Source organism: Centropristis striata, chromosome 20, assembly GCF_030273125.1.
Source record: "Centropristis striata isolate RG_2023a ecotype Rhode Island chromosome 20, C.striata_1.0, whole genome shotgun sequence".
NCBI classification, from domain to species: domain Eukaryota; kingdom Metazoa; phylum Chordata; class Actinopteri; order Perciformes; family Serranidae; genus Centropristis; species Centropristis striata.
Window position 1 is genome coordinate 25823470 of NC_081536.1, and position 24334 is coordinate 25847803.

At 40.2% G+C, this 24334-nt stretch overlaps 1 protein-coding gene across 4 annotated transcripts in view; it reads left to right on the top strand.

Annotated features, from left to right (window-relative positions):
- nt5c2a (5'-nucleotidase, cytosolic IIa) overlaps positions 1-24334 on the top strand; it is a 33560-nt gene that overhangs the window by 3956 nt on the left and 5270 nt on the right. Inside the window, exons 3-14 of one of the 4 annotated variants that reach the window (XM_059359022.1) lie at positions 11536-11574; positions 15237-15310; positions 16578-16695; positions 16800-16895; positions 17191-17282; positions 18945-19002; positions 20349-20442; positions 20548-20601; positions 21107-21190; positions 21362-21403; positions 21552-21659; positions 21773-21839. In XM_059359022.1, the coding sequence (XP_059215005.1) occupies positions 11536-11574; positions 15237-15310; positions 16578-16695; positions 16800-16895; positions 17191-17282; positions 18945-19002; positions 20349-20442; positions 20548-20601; positions 21107-21190; positions 21362-21403; positions 21552-21659; positions 21773-21839 (926 nt within the window). Of the gene's footprint in view, positions 1-11535; positions 11575-15236; positions 15311-16577; positions 16696-16799; positions 16896-17190; positions 17283-18944; positions 19003-20022; positions 20093-20348; positions 20443-20547; positions 20602-21106; positions 21191-21361; positions 21404-21551; positions 21660-21772; positions 21840-24334 lie in introns of those variants that run through there. The other 3 variants (XM_059359024.1, XM_059359025.1, XM_059359026.1) reach the window with 3 other exon arrangements.

Below are 24334 nucleotides of genomic sequence, written 5' to 3' on the forward strand. Positions count from 1 at the left end.
ACGGCACCCCTTAGTATTTGCCTATATTGCCTTTGCCATGGGCCGGCTCTACATTGGCAATTCCAATGGCAACCTCGGCTGCCGTGACTTCCCGTGGGTGTTGTCGCAACTTGCTTCGTATGGTATTTCTATCTTATTTTTGTTATGTTGCAATGCCAAGGTAAGAAAAAGTAAGTGATGCGTTGTTATACTTTACTTGACCACAATGGCTGAGTGGGTTATGTAGGAGTTTAAATTCTTTGACTCTTAACTTTTCTACGTCGTTCTCTATTGTCGTAGTTTTTACTGTGGCTGTACAAAACTTTTTGGCCAGAAGTGGGATTTTGGGGGCGCCGTTTCCCCCCTGTGGAGAACCGTAAGGAGGTCCATTGATTGACAGTAGCAGAGTACAGTATTCATTTTCCCCCTAATCTGCTGTGTTGTATCATAACAATGAGTCAGACTTATAAAACATAAGTGGGGCTCATTTTGTATGTAATAAATTAACGCTTCTCAGTTGTACATGAGAAAATTTAAATTGATTTTATGATATTTTTAGACTTACAGTAAGTCCTGTTGTGGTAGACAGTTATTGCTAGAAATGATTCACTGCAATCATACATGTCAATGTTACGAACAATTTCATAAAACAATAATCATAGTACCTTTTATTCTTACGAAGTGAGACATGGATGTAAACTGCAATTTGACTGGTTAGAAGCATGTAACCTCAAGTAAAATCTTCTATTTTTTTTCTGGCATGCCAATTTTGATTTTGTGGGTTCAGAATTCAGCTGTATTTTGTTTTGTTTTTTAATAAAATATCTGAAAGCACCACTGTGACTGTCTTTACTTAATAGGGGGAGAAGTAGAGATAGAAAATTAAAAAATCAAACATTTATAGTCATGCGGAACTGTTCATGTGCAATACACATCTGTTGTTGTGCCTTTAAAATAAGTAAAATGGGACCACCTTTTGGAAATTAGTATATTTTTTGCTTAATTATCTTAAAACCATGTATTGATTATTTGCTGTGATTTAAAGCACATTGTGTTTTTTTGCATGCATTTCTTATAATTTTGGGGCAATTATTAGTAGCAAGTAGGGGTGCAACGGATCACATTTATCCATGGTCCGCACGGACCAACCCCCACGGTTCGACACGCATGTTAACAATGGATACAATTGCAAAAAATTAAATACAGTTTTACTGCTTGTGTGTAAATGCATGAACGTTGCGTGTTGAATCCCAATGAGCAGAGTTGCAGTCATGGTGAGCGGAGGAACAGAACATCATTTAAATAGCATGTATAGGAGCACTTTGGCTTCCCATACCTACAACAACGACGATGGAAGAAGGGGGTTCAATTATCAACTTACTATTTTTACAGTATTTTGAAATTATGTACACTTTTGTACATTTTTTGTAATTTACTGTCCATGTTTTTATTGCACTTTGTTTCAAAAATACTTTAAACATTGGATGGACATCTTGAGTTGTTTGAGATTTGTTTGTTAAATTGGACCAAATAAATTGAAGCAAAGATATATTCTATTTTTTAGATTTATATTAATTGTTTTGCTGATGCGAAAAATGATCAGATCTGTGAATCAAAACCGTGACACTGATCCGAATTGCGAGTTTTGTGATCCGTTGCAGCCCTAGCAGCAAGTGTTTGGGCTGATTATCATGTTGGAATACTGCCCTTTGGCCCAGTTTCTGAAGGGAGGGGATCATGCTCTGCTTCAAAATGTCACAGTACATGTTGGCATTCATGGTCCCCTCAATAAACTGCACTGATGCAGCCCCAGATCATGACACTCCAGCCACCATGCTTGACCGTAGGCAAGACGCAGTTTGTGCTCCTCATCTGGTTTCCGCCTCACGTTGACACCATCTGAACCAAATAAGTTTATCTTGCTCTCATTAGACCACGGGACATAGTTCCAGTAATCCATGCCCTTAGTCTGCTTGTTGTCAGCAAATTGTTTGAGGGCTTTCTTGTACATCGTTTTTAGAAGAGGCTTGTAGAACCTGATAATGTAATAAATTCCAGATAATGTAATAACCCCAATAATGTAATAAAAATCTGCACTTGAGCCCATTGAAAATGTAATAAAACCTGATAATGTAATAACTTCCCGATAATGTAATAAAGTGCATTTCCCAATAATGTAATACACTTTTTTACCAATAATGTAATAAAGTATAACACCAAGCACCTTTTAGATTTCAAGAAGCTGTTGAATGCATTCGTGTGTCATGGATACCTCGTTTGTGAAAAACGGATGAACGGGTCAAAAGTTAATAAACATTCAACTTTGACGTGTTGGTGGCGCTAGAGCTCTTGAGCTAGAGTTGCCTACACAGTATCAACACTTGAACTCAAGTAATGGGTGGTCTGCTGTTAAATTATTACAATATTGGGGAATTATTACATTATCAGGACTTGGGAATTGAAGGCTTACCTGTTAATGTAATAACCTCCCATTAATGTTATACTTTATTACATTATTGGTAAAAAAGTGTATTACATTATTGGGAAATGCACTTTATTACATTATCGGGAAGTGATTACATTATCAGGTTTTATTACATTTTCAATGGACTCAAGTGCAGATTTTTATTACATTGTCGAGAATTTATTACATTATCAGGTTCGACAAGGCTTCCTTCTGGGACGACAGCCGTGCAGACCAACATGATGCAGTGTGTGGCGCATGGTCTGAGCACTGACAGGCTGAACCCCATCCCTTCAACCTCTGCAGCAATGCTGGCAGCACTCATACTTCTATTTTCCAAAGACAACCTCTGGATATGATGCTGAGCACAACCATGGCGAGGCCTGTTCCTAGTGGAACCTGTCCTGGTAAACCGATATATGGTCTTGGCCACCGTGCTGCAGCTTAGATTCAAGGATTTGGCAATCTTCTTATAGCCAAGGCCATCTTTATGTCGAGCAACAATTCTTTTTTTCAGATACTCAAAGACTTTTTTGCCATGAGGTGCCATGTTAAACTTCCAATGACCAGTATGAGAGAGTGTGAGAGAGACGACACCAAATTTAACAAATCTGCTCCCCGTTCACTTTGTTGCCAGCAGTTTAGACATTAATGGCTGTGTTGAGTTAATTTGTGGGGACAGTAAATTTACAGTTATACAAGCTGTACACTGACTACTCTCATTTCTTCAGTGTTTTCCCATGAAAAGATATAATAAAATATTTACAAAATCATGAGGTGTGTACTCACATTTGTGAGATACAGTATAACTGTATAACCTTAATATCTTATTATCTTAAATGTTTAATTGTTTCCATGTGATCATTTCCAAATGTGTGGTTGCATTTTACTTTTATGTTTTAAAAATGATAAATGTAATTATTTTGTATTTCTCAGACATACTGTGGCAAAATGTTCTGAATCAAAAACTTATTTTGAGTAAGGAGGGACTTGAACCAGTGTCTCCTTTTGAAGAGCTTTTGGTCAGGAAAATATCTTTGACTAGCCACATCTTATCATCTATCTGGGGGACTTGTGTTCGAGACCTTCCTTTAATCAGTGTTTTGATTAATTGTCTTGGTTTGATGTGTAGTCCTTCGCAGTCTGGGTAATATAAGTCAATAACACCATGTAGATAGATTTAGGTTTATGGTTTGGGTTTAAATAGACACATTTACATTTACATTTACATTTAGTCATTTAGCAGACGCTTTTATCCAAAGCGACTTACAGGAAGAGTAAAAAAAGCAAACAATCAAGGTATAGTGCAATAAGAGCTATTAGTGCTAGTGACAATTCTTTGAGGAGTAGACTTATCATGTGGTCTAGGAGAGAAGATGCTCTCTGAAGAGCTGGGTCTTCAGGAGTTTTTTAAAGGTAGAGAGGGACGCCCCTGCTCTGGTAGGAACTGGTAGTGTGTTCCACCAGCGGGGAACAAGAAGTGCAAAGAGTCTGGATTGCCTTCAACCAACGGGGGGCAGAGCCAGGCGCCGTTCATTGGAAGAGCGCAGCGGTCGTGAGGTAGCATATGTCTGAATCAGGGCGTTCAGGTAGGTAGGAGCAGTACCGGAGACAACTTTGTAGGCCAGCATTAGAGATTTGAATTTGATGCGGGCTGCAACAGGTAGCCAGTGGAGCTCAATGAGCAGCGGAGTGACATGTGACCTTTTAGGCTGGTTGTAGACCAGACGCGCCGCCGCATTCTGGATCATCTGAAGCGGTTTTACTGAGCAGGCTGACAGGCCTGTCAGGAGGGCATTACAGTAGTCAAGTTTTGAGATGACAACAGCCTGTGTCAGGAGTTGAGTGGCATGTTGAGTTAGGTAAGGTCTGATTTTTCTGATGTTGTAAAGTGCAAAGCGGCATGACCGGGTAACTGAGGCGACATGACTGGAAAAGGTGAGTTGGTCATCAATCATCACCCCTAAGTTTCGCACCACCTTGGTTGGTGAAAGACACAGGGAGTCAATCTTGATGTTGATGTTGTGGTGTATTGTGGGTTTAGCAGGGAGGACCAGCAGTTCAGTTTTTGAAAGGTTCAGCTGGAGGTGATGTGCCTTCATCCAAGTGGCTATGTCAGAGAGGCAGTCAGAGACCCAAACAGAGACCGATGGGTCATTAGGAGGAAATGACAGATAGAGCTGAGTGTCATCTGCATAGCAGTGATAGGAAAAGCCATGTGAGCGGATAACCTCACCCAGAGAGGTGGTGTAGATAGCGAATAGCAGGGGTCCCAGCACTGAGCCCTGGGGAACCCCTGTGGTGAGGCAAGACAAAGTAGACAACTGTCCATGCCAGGATACACTGAATGAGCATCCTTTGAGGTAGGAATCAAACCAGGACAGAGCCAAGCCAGAAATGCCCATTTTAGAGAGAGTAGAGAGGAGGATGCCATGGTTAACTGTGTCAAATGCAGCTGACAAGTCAAGCAGAATGAGAACTGAGGACTTTGCTGCAGTTCTTGCTTCTTTTACGGGTTCTGTCACAGACAACAGAGCAGTTTCAGTTGAGTGACCGCTTTTGAAACCAGATTGATTTGGATCAAGAAGATTGTTCTGTAGGAGGAATTCTGAGAGTTGCTTAGCGACCGCCCGTTCAATAGTTTTAGATAAGAATGGAAGAAGTGAGACAGGACGATAGTTCTCGACTTCAGCAGGGTTGAGAGAGGGTTTCTTGAGAAGAGGTGTTACCCGAGCTGCTTTGAATGCAGTGGGAAAAGTGCCGGAGGACAGTGAGGCGTTAATCACATGTGTGACAGCTGGCGTGATGGTTGGGCTAATGGACTGAAGAAGGTTTGTTGGTATAGGGTCCAACGAGCATGTAGTAGGACGGCTACATGTCAACAGTTTGGATACCTCACTCTCAGAGAGGGGTGTAAAGCCAAAAAATGAGGTGCTAGCAACTGATTCAGTGCCGCCCAGCTGAGATACAGAAAGACAAGTAGTAGGACTTCTACATGTCACAGTATTAGTAGTCGGGTGGGGGTCAGAGAATTGGCTGCTAATTGCTGCAACTTTGCTTGTAAAGAAGGATGCAAATGTGTCTGCGGTGAGGCAGGTAGGAGGAGGAGGAGGCGGAGGGTTGAGTAGTGATTTGAAGGTGGAAAAGAGTTTCCGGGTGTCAGTGACACTGTTGACTTTGTCGTTGTAAAAAGCAGTCTTTGCATCGGTGATGCTGCCTGAGAATGAGGACAATAGTGTCTGATAGTTTATGAGATCGTCTGGAAGTTTGGTTTTGAGCCATTTTCTTTCAGCAGCTCTGAGCTTGGTACGCTGTGATCGAAGGGTATCAGTCAACCATGGGTGGGATTGGTTGGGTTGAGCAGGCCTTGTAGATAAAGGACATAGCCTGTTCAGACATGAGTTCAGAGTAGAGCAGAGTGAGTCAGTGGCATCATTAGCCTTCAGAGAGGAGAATGTGCTGAGTGGAGGTAGGGCAGAGGCAACAATAGAGGTAACGTAACCATTGGTGCAGGAGCAGAGGGTTGCTCTGGTAGAGTGACATTAAACTGGATAAAAAAGTGATCTGACAGGTGGAGAGGCGTTACCACCAGTGCATCTGTGGCACAGTTACGGATGAGAATTAAGTCAAGGTTCTTGCCAGCTTTGTGAGTAGGAGGACTTTGGACCAGCAGGAGGTCGAATGAATGAATTAACGTCATGAAGTTATTAGAGTCTGGACTGTCAAAGTGGATGTTCATGTCGCCCAGGACAAGCAACGGACAGTCATGATCAGGTATGGAAGAGAGCAGGGTATCTAGCTCATCAGTGAAGCCACCCAGCTGGCCTGGTGGGCGGTAAATGACCACAACGTAGGCTTTAACAGGCGCAGTTACTGTTATGGCATGGTATTCGAAAGTGTCATATCTGATGGAATGTAGCAGAGGAGTGAATTTCCATTTATTGGAGGTTAGCAGGCCGGTCCCACCTCCACGCCCAGCAGGACGGGGGGTGTGGGAGAGGGTGTAATTAGTGGAGAGAGCAGCAGGGGTGGCTGTGTTCTCAGGTTTGATCCAGGTCTCAGTGAGAGTAAGGAGCTGAAGAGAAAGGTGGTTTGTGTAAGCCGTAATAAAATCGCTTTTGTTTACTGCGGATTGGCAGTTCCACAGGCCCATGGAAAAGGAAGTGACAGTGTGTGAGGACTGTTTGAGAGGCCGAAGGTTAGATAAGTTTCTGCACCTTTTGGGCAGTTTTCTGCGTGGACCGGAGACAACAACAGGAATGGAGTGGCACATATTGTAAGACTGGGAGGGAATAGGACTGGTTCCCTTTGCTCGGTGAACTTGCACAGGTAAACTTGCTTGTCTTAGCCTCGTCTGTCTTGCCCAAGGACGGCTGCCACTGCCGCTGCCACTTTAGCAAACGCCCCTGTTATTATGCTGTGATTGGAATTGAATGCGGCTGTTCTCGCATTAAGGCTGATTGTGACAAGCGTAGACCGCCCTCTGCCAGAGCTGTGAATGGTTGGAATTTCCAATTGAAGTGCAAAGTTGCTCACACCTGGGGGTTGTTACCAACCCTAGATGGCCACTTAATTGCTCACTTGCCCTCACAGAGATGAATTCTCAGAATTCAGAAAGGAATGCAGATTTTAGGCTGATCACAGCAAATATTCAGAGAGATTCAGACCGCCCCAGCTGAAAAACTCTTACTGCCCCAGTCAGTATAGGTTTTTTAGTGAATTTCTGTATATTTTGCCAGGATATACTTTCACTTCTCTCAGTGCAACGCAACCAGAGGACTTTCGTCCGAATTGGATGGAGAAAACTCTGATATTTAAAGGGAGCAGCCCTGTCTTTGGATCCCGCCCTCTGCCAGAGCTGTGAATGGTTGGAATTTCCAATTGAAGTGCAAAGTTGCTCACACCTGGGGGTTGTTACCAACCCTAGATGGCCACTTAATTGCTCACTTGCCCTCACAGAGATGAATTCTCAGAATTCAGAAAGGAATGCAGATTTTAAGCTGATCACAGCAAATATTCAGAGAGATTCAGACCGCCCCAGCTGAAAAACTCTTACTGCCCCAGTCAGTATAGGTTTTTTAGTGAATTTCTTATTATTGTTTTTTTTTTTTTTTAATGTGTGTAACATTAAGCTTATCATCTATTTATGGTAATAATATGCTATCTACTAAGCTATACAAACTTGTGTTGTATGTTGTGACATTGAGGTAATATTTTTTTTATAGTGAGTCAATATATTTTTATGACAGGATTATCTGTCATTCTGATTATTTTAATTTGCATTTTTCATGTTTTGTTTTTTTGTTTATGTCACAGTATTCTGTAGCAGCTGGCACGACTTGCTGCTGCAGCTATCGTTGCCTCTAAAAATATTACCATAATGTCACAACATAACATTTGTGTAATACGCAGTGGTATTGGCATAAACAAATATTAATATGCTTAATGTAACGTACCCTTCTTACAAAAAAAATGGTCTTACCCAAACCATAATCTTCACAAAGAGTTCCAGCAAGTCTTAGCCGCAGTTTTTAAGATGAAAACTCCCAACATAGCCCTCTCAGCCACCATATCCTAACAACGACGGAAGTCCAATACACTATTCAAAACACTTTACATTACTATTTCTTTCCTCAACATTGCAACATAACACTTTGTGATATGTATATAATTGGTAGGTATCCCAGGCTGAGGCAAAATCAGTGGCAGTTGAGTGACAATGGCAACTGGAAGTCTGGCAGCAGAAGTTGCCATTGGAAGTGCCATTATTTATAATGATGAACTTCTATAGACTGTCATTTTGACAGATTCATCAACTCAGGTGATGTACCATAATTAATATACACATACCAGGTGGTATGTGCATATTAATTTATTTTGTAGTCCTGTCTTGATCTAATGTGCATAACCTCGTTGTCTAGTTGGCTTCAGCTAATACATTGCTTGGCTCTGTGCGCTCATAATCAACCTGGTCTCACAGAAATCCGTGAAATAGCCACAGAAGCTCATAATATACTGTTCGGATATTCAGAGCTCCTCACGGTTTGAGCTGCAGAGCACATTGAATGTGTGATACACAGCTAACTACTGTTAGCTGTAGCCTACATAGCAAAATTTCATGCCAGCTGAGTGAAGTTTCTTTCAAAAGCACAGTAATTGTGATGTCTGTGATAAATGAGGTGAAAAGTTTCTACTCTTTCCCGTTTATTATATTTAGACATTGTGGTGTTGACATTAAAAAAATGATTGCACGGTTGCTGTCTCTGTTCATCTTTTCTCTCCGTGCCCAAAAAATTGCATGTAGGCCTGTAGACGCTTTGATCTGGACCTGGTCTAAGGTCTTGGTGTAAAACAAAAGCGGTGAAATCTCCCCTTTAGCATTTTCACAAATAGAAGTTTCACAGATACAATAGTAGGTATCAAGCAAAGCTGATAAGTTGCTGAAAGTAAGCTGAAAGTTTTTGCATCATGAAGCGTCACAAAACACAGCCAATCAGTTAAATCAAACCAAATAACTTTTCCCTTGAGTGCCGAATCGGAGTGACCCAGGAACATAATCGTTTTTCTCAGAATATCTGTCTCATGTATTACTGTCACTGTAATCTGGTGACAGTTTCAGCAAATATGACAGAAGGCTTTTTCTTAAACAGTTTTCTACTTAACCTCTAAGGGTACTGAGATCGTTATCAGATCGTTACACAGTGGGTAATGGCACCTCATAAATTCTTGGGAGCTCTATTTTAAAGAAAACTTCATGTTGTTGTTTTTTTTCCAATTGACTGGGGAAACATGTAAATTAAATTATTTGAATTTGACCTCAAATAACCTTAGTGAGATGCACTCTAAAAACTATGGCAGTTCCAACACACTATATCACACATTTTTTTAAAGAAGAATTTGATTTTGACACAATATAAAATTTATTAAAAACAATGCTTTGCATGAGAAATTGTCTTTGCTTTATTTTTATTTATTCTGTATTTTCTCAGTTATAATTTCTAGAATTGGTTGATATGTAATATATTGTATATATGATGCATAATAATGTTAAATATCTTCACGAAAGCTATTAATTTAAAAAAGCAGCCTCTCAGTGTCTTTGCAGAGTCACATTGGTGTAAAAATCTGTTCACAATCTCCATAGGAAAGGTCTATTTTCATTCCATTTAAAAAATTCACTCAGATGGACACCATATCGGTTATCTGTAAAATTTTCCCCTCTGAAATTGGTATCGTCTCAAAATTTTCATATTGGCCCGGCGCCGATGAGCAAAATGACATTGTAGCAGTAGTGAAAATAACATCAATATTATATTCTGTTTGATTAAGGAGTTGATAAGCAAACAGCACCTGCTAGCTGGCCAGTTAGCTTGTTGAAAAGTTATCTACTTTCATTTTAAGGATAAAGAGCACTGTAAGGTAATCACCAAGCTTTTTATTTATTTATTAACAAACTGCATAATAAACATGTAATGAATACATTAACTGATACCTGTGATCACTATTCGGAGAAGATAATGTTACTGTAAAGTTGCGTGTCCATAGCATAGTGTATCTACAGTGTCAAGTACTACATTTTTTTTAATCTTTTTTACTTCTTACCCAATAGTAGTTGATTTTAATCAAAATTCGTCTGCTTATACAGTATTATAATTTACGGCTGCTTTTGTATCGACAACATGTGACATATTTGTCTTCTTTTGTCAAATGAAAGTGTTTTGTCAAAAACCTTTTGTATATCTAAATGTAAGCTATTAAAAACAAATCAAATTAGTATTTTGGCTCATTTGACATTCAGCCTTCAGCTTCTATGTGCTTAACAGTGACTTTTGATTTTATGCCTGTCTGTTGAATGGTTGGTTGGGGGTTGTTGTGCGCGTCCCTGTGCATCATTCTGTGTTTGCCAGTAGAGCATGAGATACACTTAACAGATCTACCCATCAAATCATGACTCTGTAGAGCCACCAGTGGTCAGAACTACCTAGAATTAAAAAAAAAACATATCTAAAAGGGGCAGTGCACTACATTACTAATTAAACACTACACACTAATTTAGCAGTAAGCAACTATTGTTCTGTACTATCTATTCTTTGTTGACAACTAACAACAACAATTTTTTGTGGAATCTGATCTGGTTCCTCGTGCCTATTAGTGCATGTGCACTCCCTGCTGCTCTGCACTGCTGTCAAACAGCAGCTATAGCTGATAACACCTTCCCAAGCCATGCTGTTTCCCCCATCAGGTTTCACTGTTAGTTTTGTCAACACAGCTGCTGTTGTTTGTGATGGCATTAACATCATTAGTTGCTAGCTGCTGGCTCATCCACCATCATGTTGAGAGCTGATTGCAGGCTATCGATTTTCAAATTTTGTGTACAGTTTAATAAAATTGGCAAAACAATCTCTACCTCCTCTCCATTTAAGAGCTTTCAATCATACATGTTCTTGGCCTTTGTTCTCCTTTCATGGAACTGCAGATGTTCAGACTTTCCATATTTCTGAGCACTTTTAGGGCCACTTGTCCACATTGGTTCACAGGTATATCTTGATACTTGATAAAAGACAGTGATATGCTTGAAAGTCCCAAAACAAACTGGTTGTTTCCCAAGCTTTAAAAGTAACTCTATTTTAAATTCAAAGGTACAGAGGATTGTAGCTCCTTCATCATGTTGCTCGTGTTTCTGAATAAAAGCACACATTGATCAAAGTTACATTTTTTCCAAGACTGACCAATTGTACCTCTCAGTTCAGTTCACAACCTGGAAGCTGAATAAACTAAAACAACGCACTGAACTGTGCCATCATATTAACCAAGATCAGATACATTAGATACAAACAACTAAGCCCTGGTCCAATAACATCTATAGAAAATAGTGCTTTGAAATGCTGTATGTTTCTCAGTTCATTTTTGTATGTGTGAGACTAAAATAATATACTGTAGATGGCATGTTGTGATGTTGAGATCTAACAGGCTACTGAGTTACAATACAATGTAGATTATTCACTGACACAGATATTACACCAGAGCCATAGCATTACGTCATGAGTGCTGAGAGTTCAGTTGTAATACTGCATGTATTCTCTATTACAAAGCTTTCCAAGGGATATGGCTCAAAACCATCCTGCAATGAGGTATGCAATAATTTTCTTGTTAAAACAAACTACTGACTAAATGGCTCTTACATTTCCGTTGTCCATGATGTGAATTGATTCTCCATCCAACTCATATGGAACTCCATCCATACTGACACTCACTGTGAGTTGGGTTTCTCCTTTTGGAGACACAACCTTGTGGTCATTGTGATTTCTTAGTGTGAGCTGCTTTTTCTTGTTCCTGCATCTTTCCTTTAATCCTCATTCGTTACTGTCAATCTCTCGCACCATCTGAATAGAAACTTAAGGCCAGCATACAGTCTGAGCGGACTGTATGTATACAGACTATATGTGTACATTGTACAATCTGTATTTCTACAGAACATTTCAGAGATGTAAGTAAGGCAACACGTTTATCAATCTGTATTTTGTAAGCTACCCTCTGTAAGGATTTTGCTGTTGCTGTAGAACTTGGGTGCATTTTTCATTTCCTGTTTTAAACATGAGTAGTTATTTCAGCATGTGTGCATGTGGCCTAGTAGTATCTGAAATGTTGGATTTGAAACCTCCCCTGGATGTTTTGAGAACTGGACTGTCTATATCATAAAGTCTCACAATGTCAACTATTCTAATAATTGATTAATAGTTGAAGTCATTTATTTAACATCAATGTCAATTGTTCACCATCCTTTTTTTTAATTATTAATGATGGTAGCCTAAATAACAGAAACACATCTCAGTATAATGTATTACAGGTCAACCTCACCTTTTCGACCAAGCCGGTTCCCGGGCGGTGGCCAATCGCAAACCGGTTCTTTGGTTTTTGACTGCCAAAGAACCGGCTCTCTGCCTGGAAAACTGGTTCCACAGCGGCATTAACTCTTGTTTGATGGTATTGAACTGCAAACCGTGAGACCACTCGGTGCCGTTGAGACCAACTAAAACGTGCATCATTAGGCACGTTTCCATATGGTACTTTTTCCTCTAGTGAGCCGCTATGGGTGTGACATGGGAGAAAGGATCCGCCCAAGATCCGCCCAACTTCACCGGTTAGCGGCTTAGGTAGCAGCTCAGAAAGTACCTGCCTTGGGTAGGTATTTTTCTGAGCCGCTACTGAGCTGCTACCATGTAGTTGACGCTAATTAAATATATCCTGGGTATACCCATACTGCCTTGCATGCTCGAATTTAATTTCGAACCTCCAGGCAGTCTGGCAAGCAGGGCCGTTTCTTAGCCCTGTTTTAGGGATCCAATCACAGAACGGGGAGGGACGACAAGAAGATGACGCCTACTACTCGGCAGACGGAAGCTTGTAGTTTTGTAGTTTTCTTACAGATCCAACATGGCTCCACAGACGCAAAACTCTCTTTAGCTGTAGATGGTGTTTTAAATAGTTTAGAGCGAAAGTTGATTTTAAAAGAAGAACAACGTTTGACTTTACACTCCTGTTTCACCACGAAAAAGGATGTTTTAGCCTTGCTTCCGACAGGATTTGGGAAAAGTCTAATCTACTAATCTACCAACTAGCGCCGCTACTAGCCCCGCTACAAGCCCCGCTACCGTAACGCCGGTGATCTCGCTACGAGCTGGGGGACAGCGGAGCCGCCAAGAGACCCACAGCAGCTTGTTTATTGCCCATAAAATCAGTGGATGTGTGTGGCATAATGACATGAGGGGGAATAAGGCGTGAAAATAAATAATCTTGCAGAAAGCGAGAACTGGAGAAGCAAAGCAGCAAGCAACACTCTCTCACAGACAGACACACAACAAACATCAATTTCTGTCGCTCTACATACGTCATCTGGTATAACTGATACGATTGGCTAAGAGCTACCTACAGATGCTTTTGATAGACATTCTAAGCGCCCAATAAACGGCTCTGGAGGATCGTAAACCACGCCTCCTCTACGGAGAAATGAATGGCTGGTTTCCAGACTAATCTCATTTGTGATTAGTCTGGCGTTAGCCAGGCTAGATTGGATACGGTTGAGGCTGCAATTTCACGCATGCATGATTCATTTGCAGACTGGTACTGGGGTCAACAGCTCCTGCTCTGCTGACCGACAGGCTCTAGAGCCTGTGGAAAAGCAAACAGGTTCAGAGCTGGTTTGCAAGTTGAACCAACATTAGCATCAACTCCGAACCGGCCCTGGAACTGCTTTGGTCGAAAAGGGGGTAAAAGTTGAGCCTCCAAAATGAGCAGAACGTTGAATTGACAGCTCTGTGGGCACAAAACAAACATTGTAACCCTAATGGAGGAGGATTCAGCACGGAACTGTTGTATTAGACTAAATTAGTTTAGCTAACTGTACCCAACACACTGAAAACCGAGTGTATGTTTCCATACTTTAATGATCATTTTGTTGATTTTATGCCACATATTGTATCGTATTTTGGTGTCAATTGTAGAAGAAAGATTTTAGTGCTCATCTAAAAATACAGTAACATCAGTAAATGTTGGAGTACATCTGAATCTACAAATCAGCAATGATGGTTGTCTTGTCTGGGTATAGCACAAATACTATAGAAGCTAATGTTGAGGTCAGATATGGAACATAATGAATAGGTAATGGGTAATTTGATGACATTTTTGGGTGTCTTTCTTGGACTATGATATTGAGAAAAATAAATTTCAACATACAGTGGCAAGAAAAATATGTGAACCCTTTGAAATTACCTAGTTTTCTGGGTTAATTTGTGATAAAATGTGATCTAATCTGCACCTAAGTCCCAGTTATAAAACACACAATGTGCTCAACCTTATACCACACAAACAATTATAATATTTCATGTCTTTATTGAACACATCCGTGAAATATTCAAAGTGCTGGTGGAAAAAGTAGGTGGATCCTTACGCTAATAATTGCATCGGGGCCAGATGCAACTGTACTGTAATGTAACTGGACTTTTAATGGAGTTTTAACAGTTATGGACTTAACTTAATTATGTTACCAGTTGAACATTGTAGTGCCTTGTCATAATTACACGTGGGTCTGTCCTGCTTGTGTTGTGAAGCTGATTTTCTGTTATTTGTGCCAGCGTGATCAGTTTTTGATAGATTTGGAGGTGGTGACAGTGTTAAAAATTGCCTGTAGGCCATTTTTCTCTCTGCATGGTAATTTGCCCTCCCAAAGTGATCTTTTTGGATATTTAAACATTTGTTTCCTGAGCATCACTTACTTTTTCCACCATCACTTTGAATGTTTCATGAATTTTGTGTGGTTTTAGGTTAAGCACATTGTGTTTGTCTATCCTTGGTACTAAGATGCAGATCAGATCACATTTTATGACAAATTAATGCAGAAAAGCAAGTAATTTCAAATGGTTAACATACTATCTTGCCATTTGCTGACTATACAGCAGTGATCACAGGAGCTTACAATTTGAAGGGAAACAGACTACTGGTAGGGCAAAGAAGTTTTTATTTCAGATGAACTGATCACTATTAATACACAGTAGGACTGCATGTCTGTTGTTGTTGTGGTTTATGAAGGTTTTTTTTTTTAATCACTCAAACTGCCATGCATCAAAACCTGACTTCAAGGCAGTTCTCCTCTGTAGCCCTGTACTATTCCACCACACTAATTTACTCTTCTCTATAATTCAGACATGTGATATAGGAAGCTGAAGTAGCACAGCATTTAATTTGAACTGCAGCTGTCATGCACAAATTGAACTGTTGAATTGTTTTCCCCTTCCAGAGTGTTTGTCAACCGAAGCTTGGCCATGGAGAAGATCAAGTGTTTTGGTTTTGATATGGATTACACTCTGGCAGGTAAGTGCAGTCTGAACATTAATAAACACATAAAGATCAAAGTGTAGTGGCTCCAGCTGTCGTAAAGCAAGCAGTTCAAAGCCTTGGGCCAGATGATTGCTATGGTTGTTCAGAGTTTCAAGCAGTGGAGTTTATTCTTGCCGAGATCAAAACCCCAATGAGCCTTCTTTGGTCCTGACCAAAAACAGTCTGAAGATCCTGTCTAAAACAACAGCTTTTATACCATTCAGCCTTCCCTTTCTCGTTCTCTCATTGGTGGGCATTCTATGCCCTCTTTTTCAAAAAAGAACTGCCTCTGATCTTCAGCAATATTGGTGTTTTTATTGTGTGGTTAGGCAATGACTTTGTGCGTGATCTCATCTAAGTTGTCCCTATTTTAATGGTGGGGTTTTTAGGTACTGGTCCAGCGGGCCTGCTAGGTACTGCTAGGTACACTCCAGGCTCCAATTCTATTGGTGTCAGCAGTTTATACTTTGGCCACCAATATTGCTGTAGAAGAGGTTCATTCATTTAAAAAAAATAATTATTACTTTAATTATTACAACCTCCACAAACATAATTTACATGGTTTTTAACATACATCACATATATACTTTTCTCACTTTGCTCTTACTTGCAACACAAGCACATTTAATTTAATTTCAGCAACAGTTAAATCACACATGGGTTGTACCCCCAAAATATGAGATCATTTGACCCCCTTGTATAGAAGGAAGAAGTCCTTCTATATTCCTTGGGCCAAAACATTTCAATTGTCCCACTGGTGATGGGGCTGCAGTATACATTATGAACCCAACCTGTCCATGTAAGTGGATGGTACATGTGCAAATTAAAAACTCAAAGTAGAGGTTAAATAGATTTTTCCCAAAGATTTGTCACTTTAGGTAGTTATTTTAACGCTGATGTTTTTTCACGTTTTTAAATGTTTTTTAAATTAGTTGTTTAATTCCATAAAACGGGACTGTAATGTCATGATTGACAGCTGTAATTGAGTCACAATTTGTCAGGGGGCTGTTTGGGCTCCACAGGTTCACAGGGACATGTCCATTCTTTATACAGTCTATGCTAAAAGTCTATGGTTACAACTGTGCTTCCAGGCAATGGTGGAAGTTTTAAATAATAATCAAACAAAATAAAGATATAGAGGACATTGCTGCACAGTGCAGATAAACTCTGTAGAATCAGTGTTTTTGGCCAAACTGCTCTCATAAGGGTAACTTATGTGTTGTGAACATGAGCATGTCTCCCTCTCTGTCTGTTTGTGTAGTGTATAAATCTCCTGAGTATGAGTCGCTGGGCTTCGACTTGACAGTGGAGCGTCTGGTGTCGATTGGATATCCACAAGAGCTGCTCAACTTTGTCTACGACCCCTCCTTCCCCACCAGGCTGGTTGACAAAACCCTGCCTTCATGAAATCTATTTCGATATCAATTTCTCACTCTGTTTGCTTACTGTCTCTGACTGTCTTCACTCGCCTGTCTCTCCTCAGAGGTCTGGTGTTTGATACAACGTATGGCAACCTGCTCAAAGTAGATGCATATGGGAACATTCTGGTGTGTGTGCATGGATTCAACTTCTTGAGGGGGTAAGCTCTACTTTTCCCACAGTCGGTGTTTACATATGCCTTGTCAACTTTACTTAAGAAAGCAATTAAATATAAAACTAACTTCATGAATATTTTATTATGTTGGGATACTTGTTATTGTATTGTACAATAATAAAGTAAAACATTTTTATTGTTGCAGCTATGCAGTGATAATGCCACTACAGAGGGAGATAAAATAAATGCAATATACCACAAATAATGAACTCTATGTATGGTCTAACCCATGTTTCCTGGTTTTCTTCCCCTTCTGCATGTTTGTGCTCACTATGTGTAGACCTGAGATCAGAGAGATGTACCCTAACAAATTTATTCAGCGTGGAGACACAGACCGTTTCTACATCCTCAACACACTCTTCAACCTGCCTGGTAAGAAAAAACACAGCTACTTTAAAACCTTTAGGAAACTTATCAGTGAAATTCAAATATTTCAAGTAAGAATAGACAAGAAAGTCATACATTTAATATTTAATATAGGCAATTTGACGAACTTCACCACCATATCTATTTCAGATAGGTAGCTTGTGACTCAATAACACTAAGGCACTATGACTTTTGGAATTGAAAGCTGCTGTGACTGCAGAATAATAATGCTGGTTCACCAACCATTCTTTATAAGGTGCAACTCTTGAAATAAAGCCATATGTATGTTATGTCTTTTAAGGCAATCCAGAGACATTGACACAGACACAACAACAAAAAAGAAATAGAAACAAACATCTGACATTATTCATCATTTGGGTCCAGACAGCAATCACCTACTATCTGGCCACCTGATCTGAGAAAGCTGACTATAACACCACTACAGGGGCTATTATCCTAAGTTAATCAAATGTCATACAACAATAATACAAAGGTTAAGCCGCTTGAGTGAAGTTACACAAAAAGGTGAGAGATAATCCAACACATTTGCCTGATGCTCCTCCCCCCGTAATTGTTCCGGCAGGTTATTCATTTTACAAAAAAAAACCTTATCTGAAAAAAATCTCAGTCTCAGTTAAGTGGAGGGACCAGAGTTTGCGTTAGACTTTTTCCGGTGTCAGTCATTGTGATGGATGGGTTCATTTAAAAAAAAGTCATAATCTATTATTATCTGTCATTTAATTAATACATTTTTTAGAGGTATGTGATAGCATAGTATCTTAATAGTGAATATAAGAAAAATCTTACAGGCCAAGACCACAAAAGAGATCATTATTATGCACACACCATCAGCTGGACAGCAGTATGAATTACCTTGATAATGGTAGATCCCCCTGGTTCTATTTGTCAAAATGATGGAAGGCCTTCAGTAGTTTCCATCATTATTTTTTTTAAAATGATGGAAAAAATTTGGTTAACAGAACCCCTGCCTCTGACCTCAAGATATTGAATGAAAATGTTTATTTTGTCATTTGGTATTTTAATATTTCCGCATACCCTAAACAGTCTTGGAATTGCATAAATTGGATATCACTGTATAGCTGAGACTGAGACAGTTTTATTCATGTGTGATGATGGTAGTCCCTATAGTAGCCATTTCACTGCAGTGAACATTTTGACTTGACCTACCTGCATTAAATGACCTGTTGTGACCTCTAACACAACACAGACTAGAGACCTAGAGCATTCAGAGGATCTAAAGCATTTGTATTGGTCATATTAGTCTGGTCTGGTGGCCAAGAGTACCATGCAGTAAGAGCCATACTGATGGGAAAGCCATCAGGATCAATTTGAGGTAGGATACTTGAGCAACTAATTGCCCAATTGCACAGCCTTAAGAGCGTGCATATCATAAATGCTGGGTCTTGTTGGTTTTCTGAGAATCTACTGCACGTACTGGTACCTTGTTTGCCATGAAGCAATAAAAAATATACTAAAAACCTGGATTAATCTGGTTAGTCACATTGGACTGCTATGCTAAATGTACATTGAAAAGAATGGAAGTCTAAAGGCTGTGAATGTGATTTTCTTTTAATATGCATGTTTGAATGCATGTTCATATTAATACAGTCAGTCTTACTTTTTCTGGTCTTTTATTTTCTTCCTCAGAAACCTACCTCTTTGCTTGCTTGGTTGATTTCTTCAGTAACTGCTCCAGATACTCAAGGTACTGCATGCTTGATGCAACATACAAGGTACTGGCTGTTTGTGGGAAGCCTGTGTGACAATGGACCTCATTTATCAATCAAACGTAGAAACCGGTGCAGACCCTATCTCACCAATCACAGCATAAGAATGATCGACTGTTGATAAATGCAGCTAAGAACCAGTGTCCTTTAAACATTATGCCCTATTATATACTCAGTTTAGAGGCTTCACCCCTAGAGGTTACTACATCTCAAAACTCAAAACTCATCTGTTCCAATTACTACTCCGTATGATTGCACCGCACTTCTTTTTTCTTTGCTTTATTTTTTGTAACCGCACCGCACTTTCTTTGTTTTGTTGTATTTGTTGTGTCTTGTTTTCATTACCTGTTTTGTCTTGTTCAAATTATTGCACAGTGTCCTTGAGTATTCAGAAAGGCACTTATAAATTAAATGTATTATTATTATTGTTGTTATTATTATTATTATTATTATTATTATTATTATTAAATCAAATGCCCCAATACAGCCAAGAACATAGGAGCAATAAACATTTTAAGCAGGTACAGAAATACACAGCACCGGGGGTTTATGTTGATTCAGGAAAATTGATACAGAATGTAAAAAAAAGTATATTTCTGTTATTAAGTGAATATTTAAAATTTGGAGCACAGACTTAAAGTTTTTACAGCTTTTTGGTTGCACGAGGTTAACAATATTCCTTTGTAAAAGCACAAAAGAAGAGGAATTTCCCAGAGATAGATATTAAAACACTCATGTCCCAGCTGCAACAGAACCAACTAGTTTTGTTTTGCAGCCTAAAAAGTGGCATCAAATGGTGTATTAAAAAAAATGCAGTGTGGAAGAACATCAGTGCTGTGGTCAGCAGTGTAGCAGTGCACAATCCAACTCCCGGTGAGGTTGGAATTTAATTTTTATATCTGTGATATGTATAGCCCTAATAGCCTATATAATATGCTATTATTATTATTATAATAGAACATTTATATAAAAACATATATCACGTTTTTTTTTTTTTAACAATAAGTAAGATTTTTCTCCCAGACAGGGAGTTCCAGTAGCCTGTTTAAAGAATTTCACAGTTGCAGGGTTTGTTTATTTTTTAATGATGTTTTAATGACACATGAAATAAACATACTTTGGTTTGTCACTATTAAAAAAAACAACCACAGACTTTTACCTGCTCCAGGCATCGTTACATTAGTTTAATAACAATACTCTGACTCAGAGATTGGTTTCAGTGGAGTTTCAGTATCCCATCATGGTTTCAATGCTCTTTCAGACACATGAGTTATTAACAGGTAATGTAGGATATAATATTAACATATTTTTACTGTCTCTATAGTTGTGATAGTGGCTTCAAAGATGGTGACCTCTTCATGTCCTACAAGAGCATGTTCCAGGATGTCCGAGACGGCGTGGACTGGGTTCATTTCAATGTACACATAGACACATACATACATACATACATAGAACATGTTTCCAGGCAGCTGTAGGCCATCGTCTGCAGACAATCTAGTCACTGCTGTTGTTTATTTTCACAGGGCTCCTTAAAAGAAAAAACTGTTGAAAACCTGGAGAAGTATGTGGTGAAAGATGTAAGTAAAGTCTTATAATAAGGTCTGCATCTCTATATACACCAATGAAGGGTAAATGGCAAACACATTATCTATGTAAAAATGACATAACACCCCAGTAGGAAGTGAACCACCATTGTATGACTGAAAACCCAGAGTTAACCAAGAACTTTCCTGGCTAACTGCAAAACCAGCTTTGTAGTACATGGCCAATGTCAGAATCTTAGGTTGGAGCATTACGTTTTTATTTGTTTATTTATTCTTTTCGACAATACACCAGTACTTGTGTGCCTTAACTTACACAGTAAGAATTTCGGCCATGAACCATTTTTGAATGTTTCCGGGGGGTTTTTTGCACTGAAAATGTACCAGACAGTGAATTCTGTGTACCCATCAACTACAGTAAATACAATCTTGGACTTTATAGTTGGGGTGACTGTGTAGTAGTAGTAGTAGACCAGCACATTTAGACTCAGTCTCATCAGTATTTCTGAAGATGACGTTTGTTCTGTTTTCCTCCACTAAGCCAAAGCTTCCTCTCCTCCTCAGTCGAATGAATGAAGTAGCCAAAGTATTTCTGGCCACCAACAGTGATTACAAATACACAGAGGTAAGAGTAAAGTTTCCACCTGGCTGTATCAATGAATGATTTTATACTGATTAATTCTGACAGTTGCATGAATGGCTGCCGAATGAAGTAATAACACAAAACAGTCAGTGATGGAGTTTAGTTCCCCTGTTTCTGGACCACATGTTTCAAATAAACTCTTGTGTCTTCCAGAAAATTATGACCTACCTGTTTGACTTTCCTCATGGGCCAAAGGTATTCCCAATGATTTCACAACAATGTGTATTGTCCGGAATCTCAATAGAATTGAGATGATTCACGTTGCTTTGCAAATTTTGAAACAGATGCAAACTGGATTTGCTTAAAAAATCTGAAATGCTATTGTTGTTTGTGTTTATTGCAGCCAGGTACACCTCACAGGCCCTGGAAGTCCTACTTTGACCTGATCCTGGTGGACGCCCGTAAGCCTGTGTTCTTTGGAGAGGGAACAGTGCTGCGTCAGGTCGACACTGTGAGTGTGGACTACAGAAGCCTGCAAAATACCATACTAACATCACTACCATATGTACTGTAGATAAATAAATATTGTTTATTAGTGTGTGACAAAATCTTGATTCCTTTCAGACCACAGGTCGATTGAAGATCGGCACATATACTGGACCTCTCCAGCATGGGATTGTTTACTCTGGAGGTAAATAAGGAAACTTCTTAAAACAGCTGATTAAGCTGTCTGAAGTGTTATTTGCCTCATGATCATTTACTTGACAGGCGCAGATCATGATATATATCTTGTTCTACATGAATCGAGTTAACAAGGTTTGTTAACTCGATTCATTTAGTAGGTGGATGCAGTAGGTGGTGTTATAGCCCATTTCAGTCAGAATAACCTCCTGTTCGACGGTCAACGTTCTCTCTCTGAGGATAGAGACAGAGCATTTAAATGCTCTCCTTTGACTTTATATTGAATGAAGGAACCTCGTTCACAATTCTATCTGTTAGCAAACAACAGAAAAATGTCTAAATGCTGCTGTGTGGTGAAACGCTCTACCACAGGGTGAAAGTTTAGAAGTTTTTATAAGCTGACGAAGCGAAAAACTGAACTTTTAAAAGGCCTAAAGTTGATACAGATGTATACAGACTTGAGACATCAGCAGTTACAATCAACGTTTAGTCAACAAAATCAACGTTCATTTTGTCACTAAGTCATATTTACAAACTTACATTTCTGTAAGTTAAGTTAAAGCATTTGACACTATTTTACTTGTGTTGTAGTAGAATGTGGATCATTCTGAAAGCCATGCAGTAATTAGTGTCACTTAACTTTGCTAATATTAGCAAACTTGACCTTCCTGGTAGATACTGTGAAGACACATCTGCTGATGCCTCTGGACGCATCTTTAGTGATGTTCTTGGAATCATCGGGTGTTTCGGGTCTTTCAACATTATACACCCATCTCCATGTGACCCAGCTTGGGCTGATCAGTCCCTGGCTTGTGTCCACATGGCTAGCTACTTTGACTCCATGGCTGTCCACTTTTGAACCAGAGCCATCTTGAGGCCCTCTCTGCCGCTTCAGTGGTACTGCTGATGGCTCTCATCTTCCTCTCTCGTTCGAGGCTCAAATCTCTGAAGACTCTCCCCTACACCCCACTTCCACTGGGAGACACGCTGACATGCTCTCCATCCAGCCACTGCTGACAGCTACTAACTACTCCCATGTACTTGGAGAGCTTCCTTTCAAAGGCTTCTTCCAAGCCTTTTTCCCATGGGACTATCAGCTCCATCAGCACAGCCTGTTTGCTGGATTCAGACACGAGCACATTGTCCGGTTGCAGGGTGGTGGCTTCCATGTGGCTGGGCAACCAGTCCCTTGCCAAGGTCAGGTTGCCTGCAGATGTTGTCTGGGTGGGATTTGGTTGCTCTCCAGCTCTGACAAAGGCGATGGCCTTCTTGGAGGGCCGGCGCCTCTTGGCCCACTCCAGTCCTGTGCTGATGAGGGTTCCTTGCTTGGAACACATAGGGTATGCTGGTGACTCTGCTACCCTTCTGCCACTCTCCTCTATTCTTGGAACCTCCCTCATCTCCAGAACACCCGCAGGATTTTCCACAGACATAGTAGGAGTTTCGGACAGTTCTCTTACACTTTGTACGAAGTGTCACTTGGTCCTGGAGCAGAGTTTCACAGACCACCTCTCAAATTTCCTTAAGCTGCAGCTCTGACACATCAAACTGTACTTTCAGTTCAAGGGGGTCCATACCGTGCTGCAAACCCCCAACTCTTGCTCTCTTCTCGGACCGCTGTATGTCTGCCTCAGATGCTGGTCTATTTCTTCCTGTGAGCTTTTACATCTCCCACAGCAGCTCATTGATGAACATGAAGAGGTTGCTGATTGAGCTTGCAAATTTCCGGGGCCCTCTGGTGCCACTCAGCCAGTGGAGGACCCTGATCTTCTTTTGTAGGATGCACATCAGCTGGGCCGAGCCAATTTGCTCCTGTGGTCCTGCCTCCTTGTGCTGGGTACTTCTGCGCTTTCATCTCCTGTCTGATGTTGTGAATCCTCACTGCTCTTTGGTTATTTATTTATCAAATCAAATCAAAATTACTTTATTTATCCCTGAGGGGAAATTAGGGATGGGTACCGAATTCGGTACTTTTATAGGTACAGACCGAATTCCGTCGGTACTACCGAGTACCGATTCATGTAAAATCAAACGGTACCATGTTTCGGTACCTTAACGGCGTTAACTTTAAACTGATCATTGATTTCAACCTGTTTTCATTTAATGTCTTTGATTAACAAGCGTGCTGACGATCGCACTATTTTATTTTTTTTTATTTACCTCCGCGTCTGGTCCTGTCTGCTCACCGCGGTCACTAGCCACTAGCTGCTGCTCTCTTCCAACCCGGCGCAGAGACGAACAGCCGGCTCGAGGCCTGCTAGCTGCAAGCTGCTATCTCTCCAATGTCTCTACCCGGGCTTGACTTTCGTCTGCCTCCAGGTTGGACCTTCCTTACTCCGTTTGCTCTCTCCTTTCGTCTGTAGACCAGTCATTAGCAGCTAGCAGCTAGCTGCTGCATCTCCGGTCCTCCGCTAATACTCTGCTCTTCAACTCAGGAATATTACCGGCCACTTTACTCCAAACTGCCTCGCTAAAATTAAATCCCTCGGACTCCTGCGTCATCCT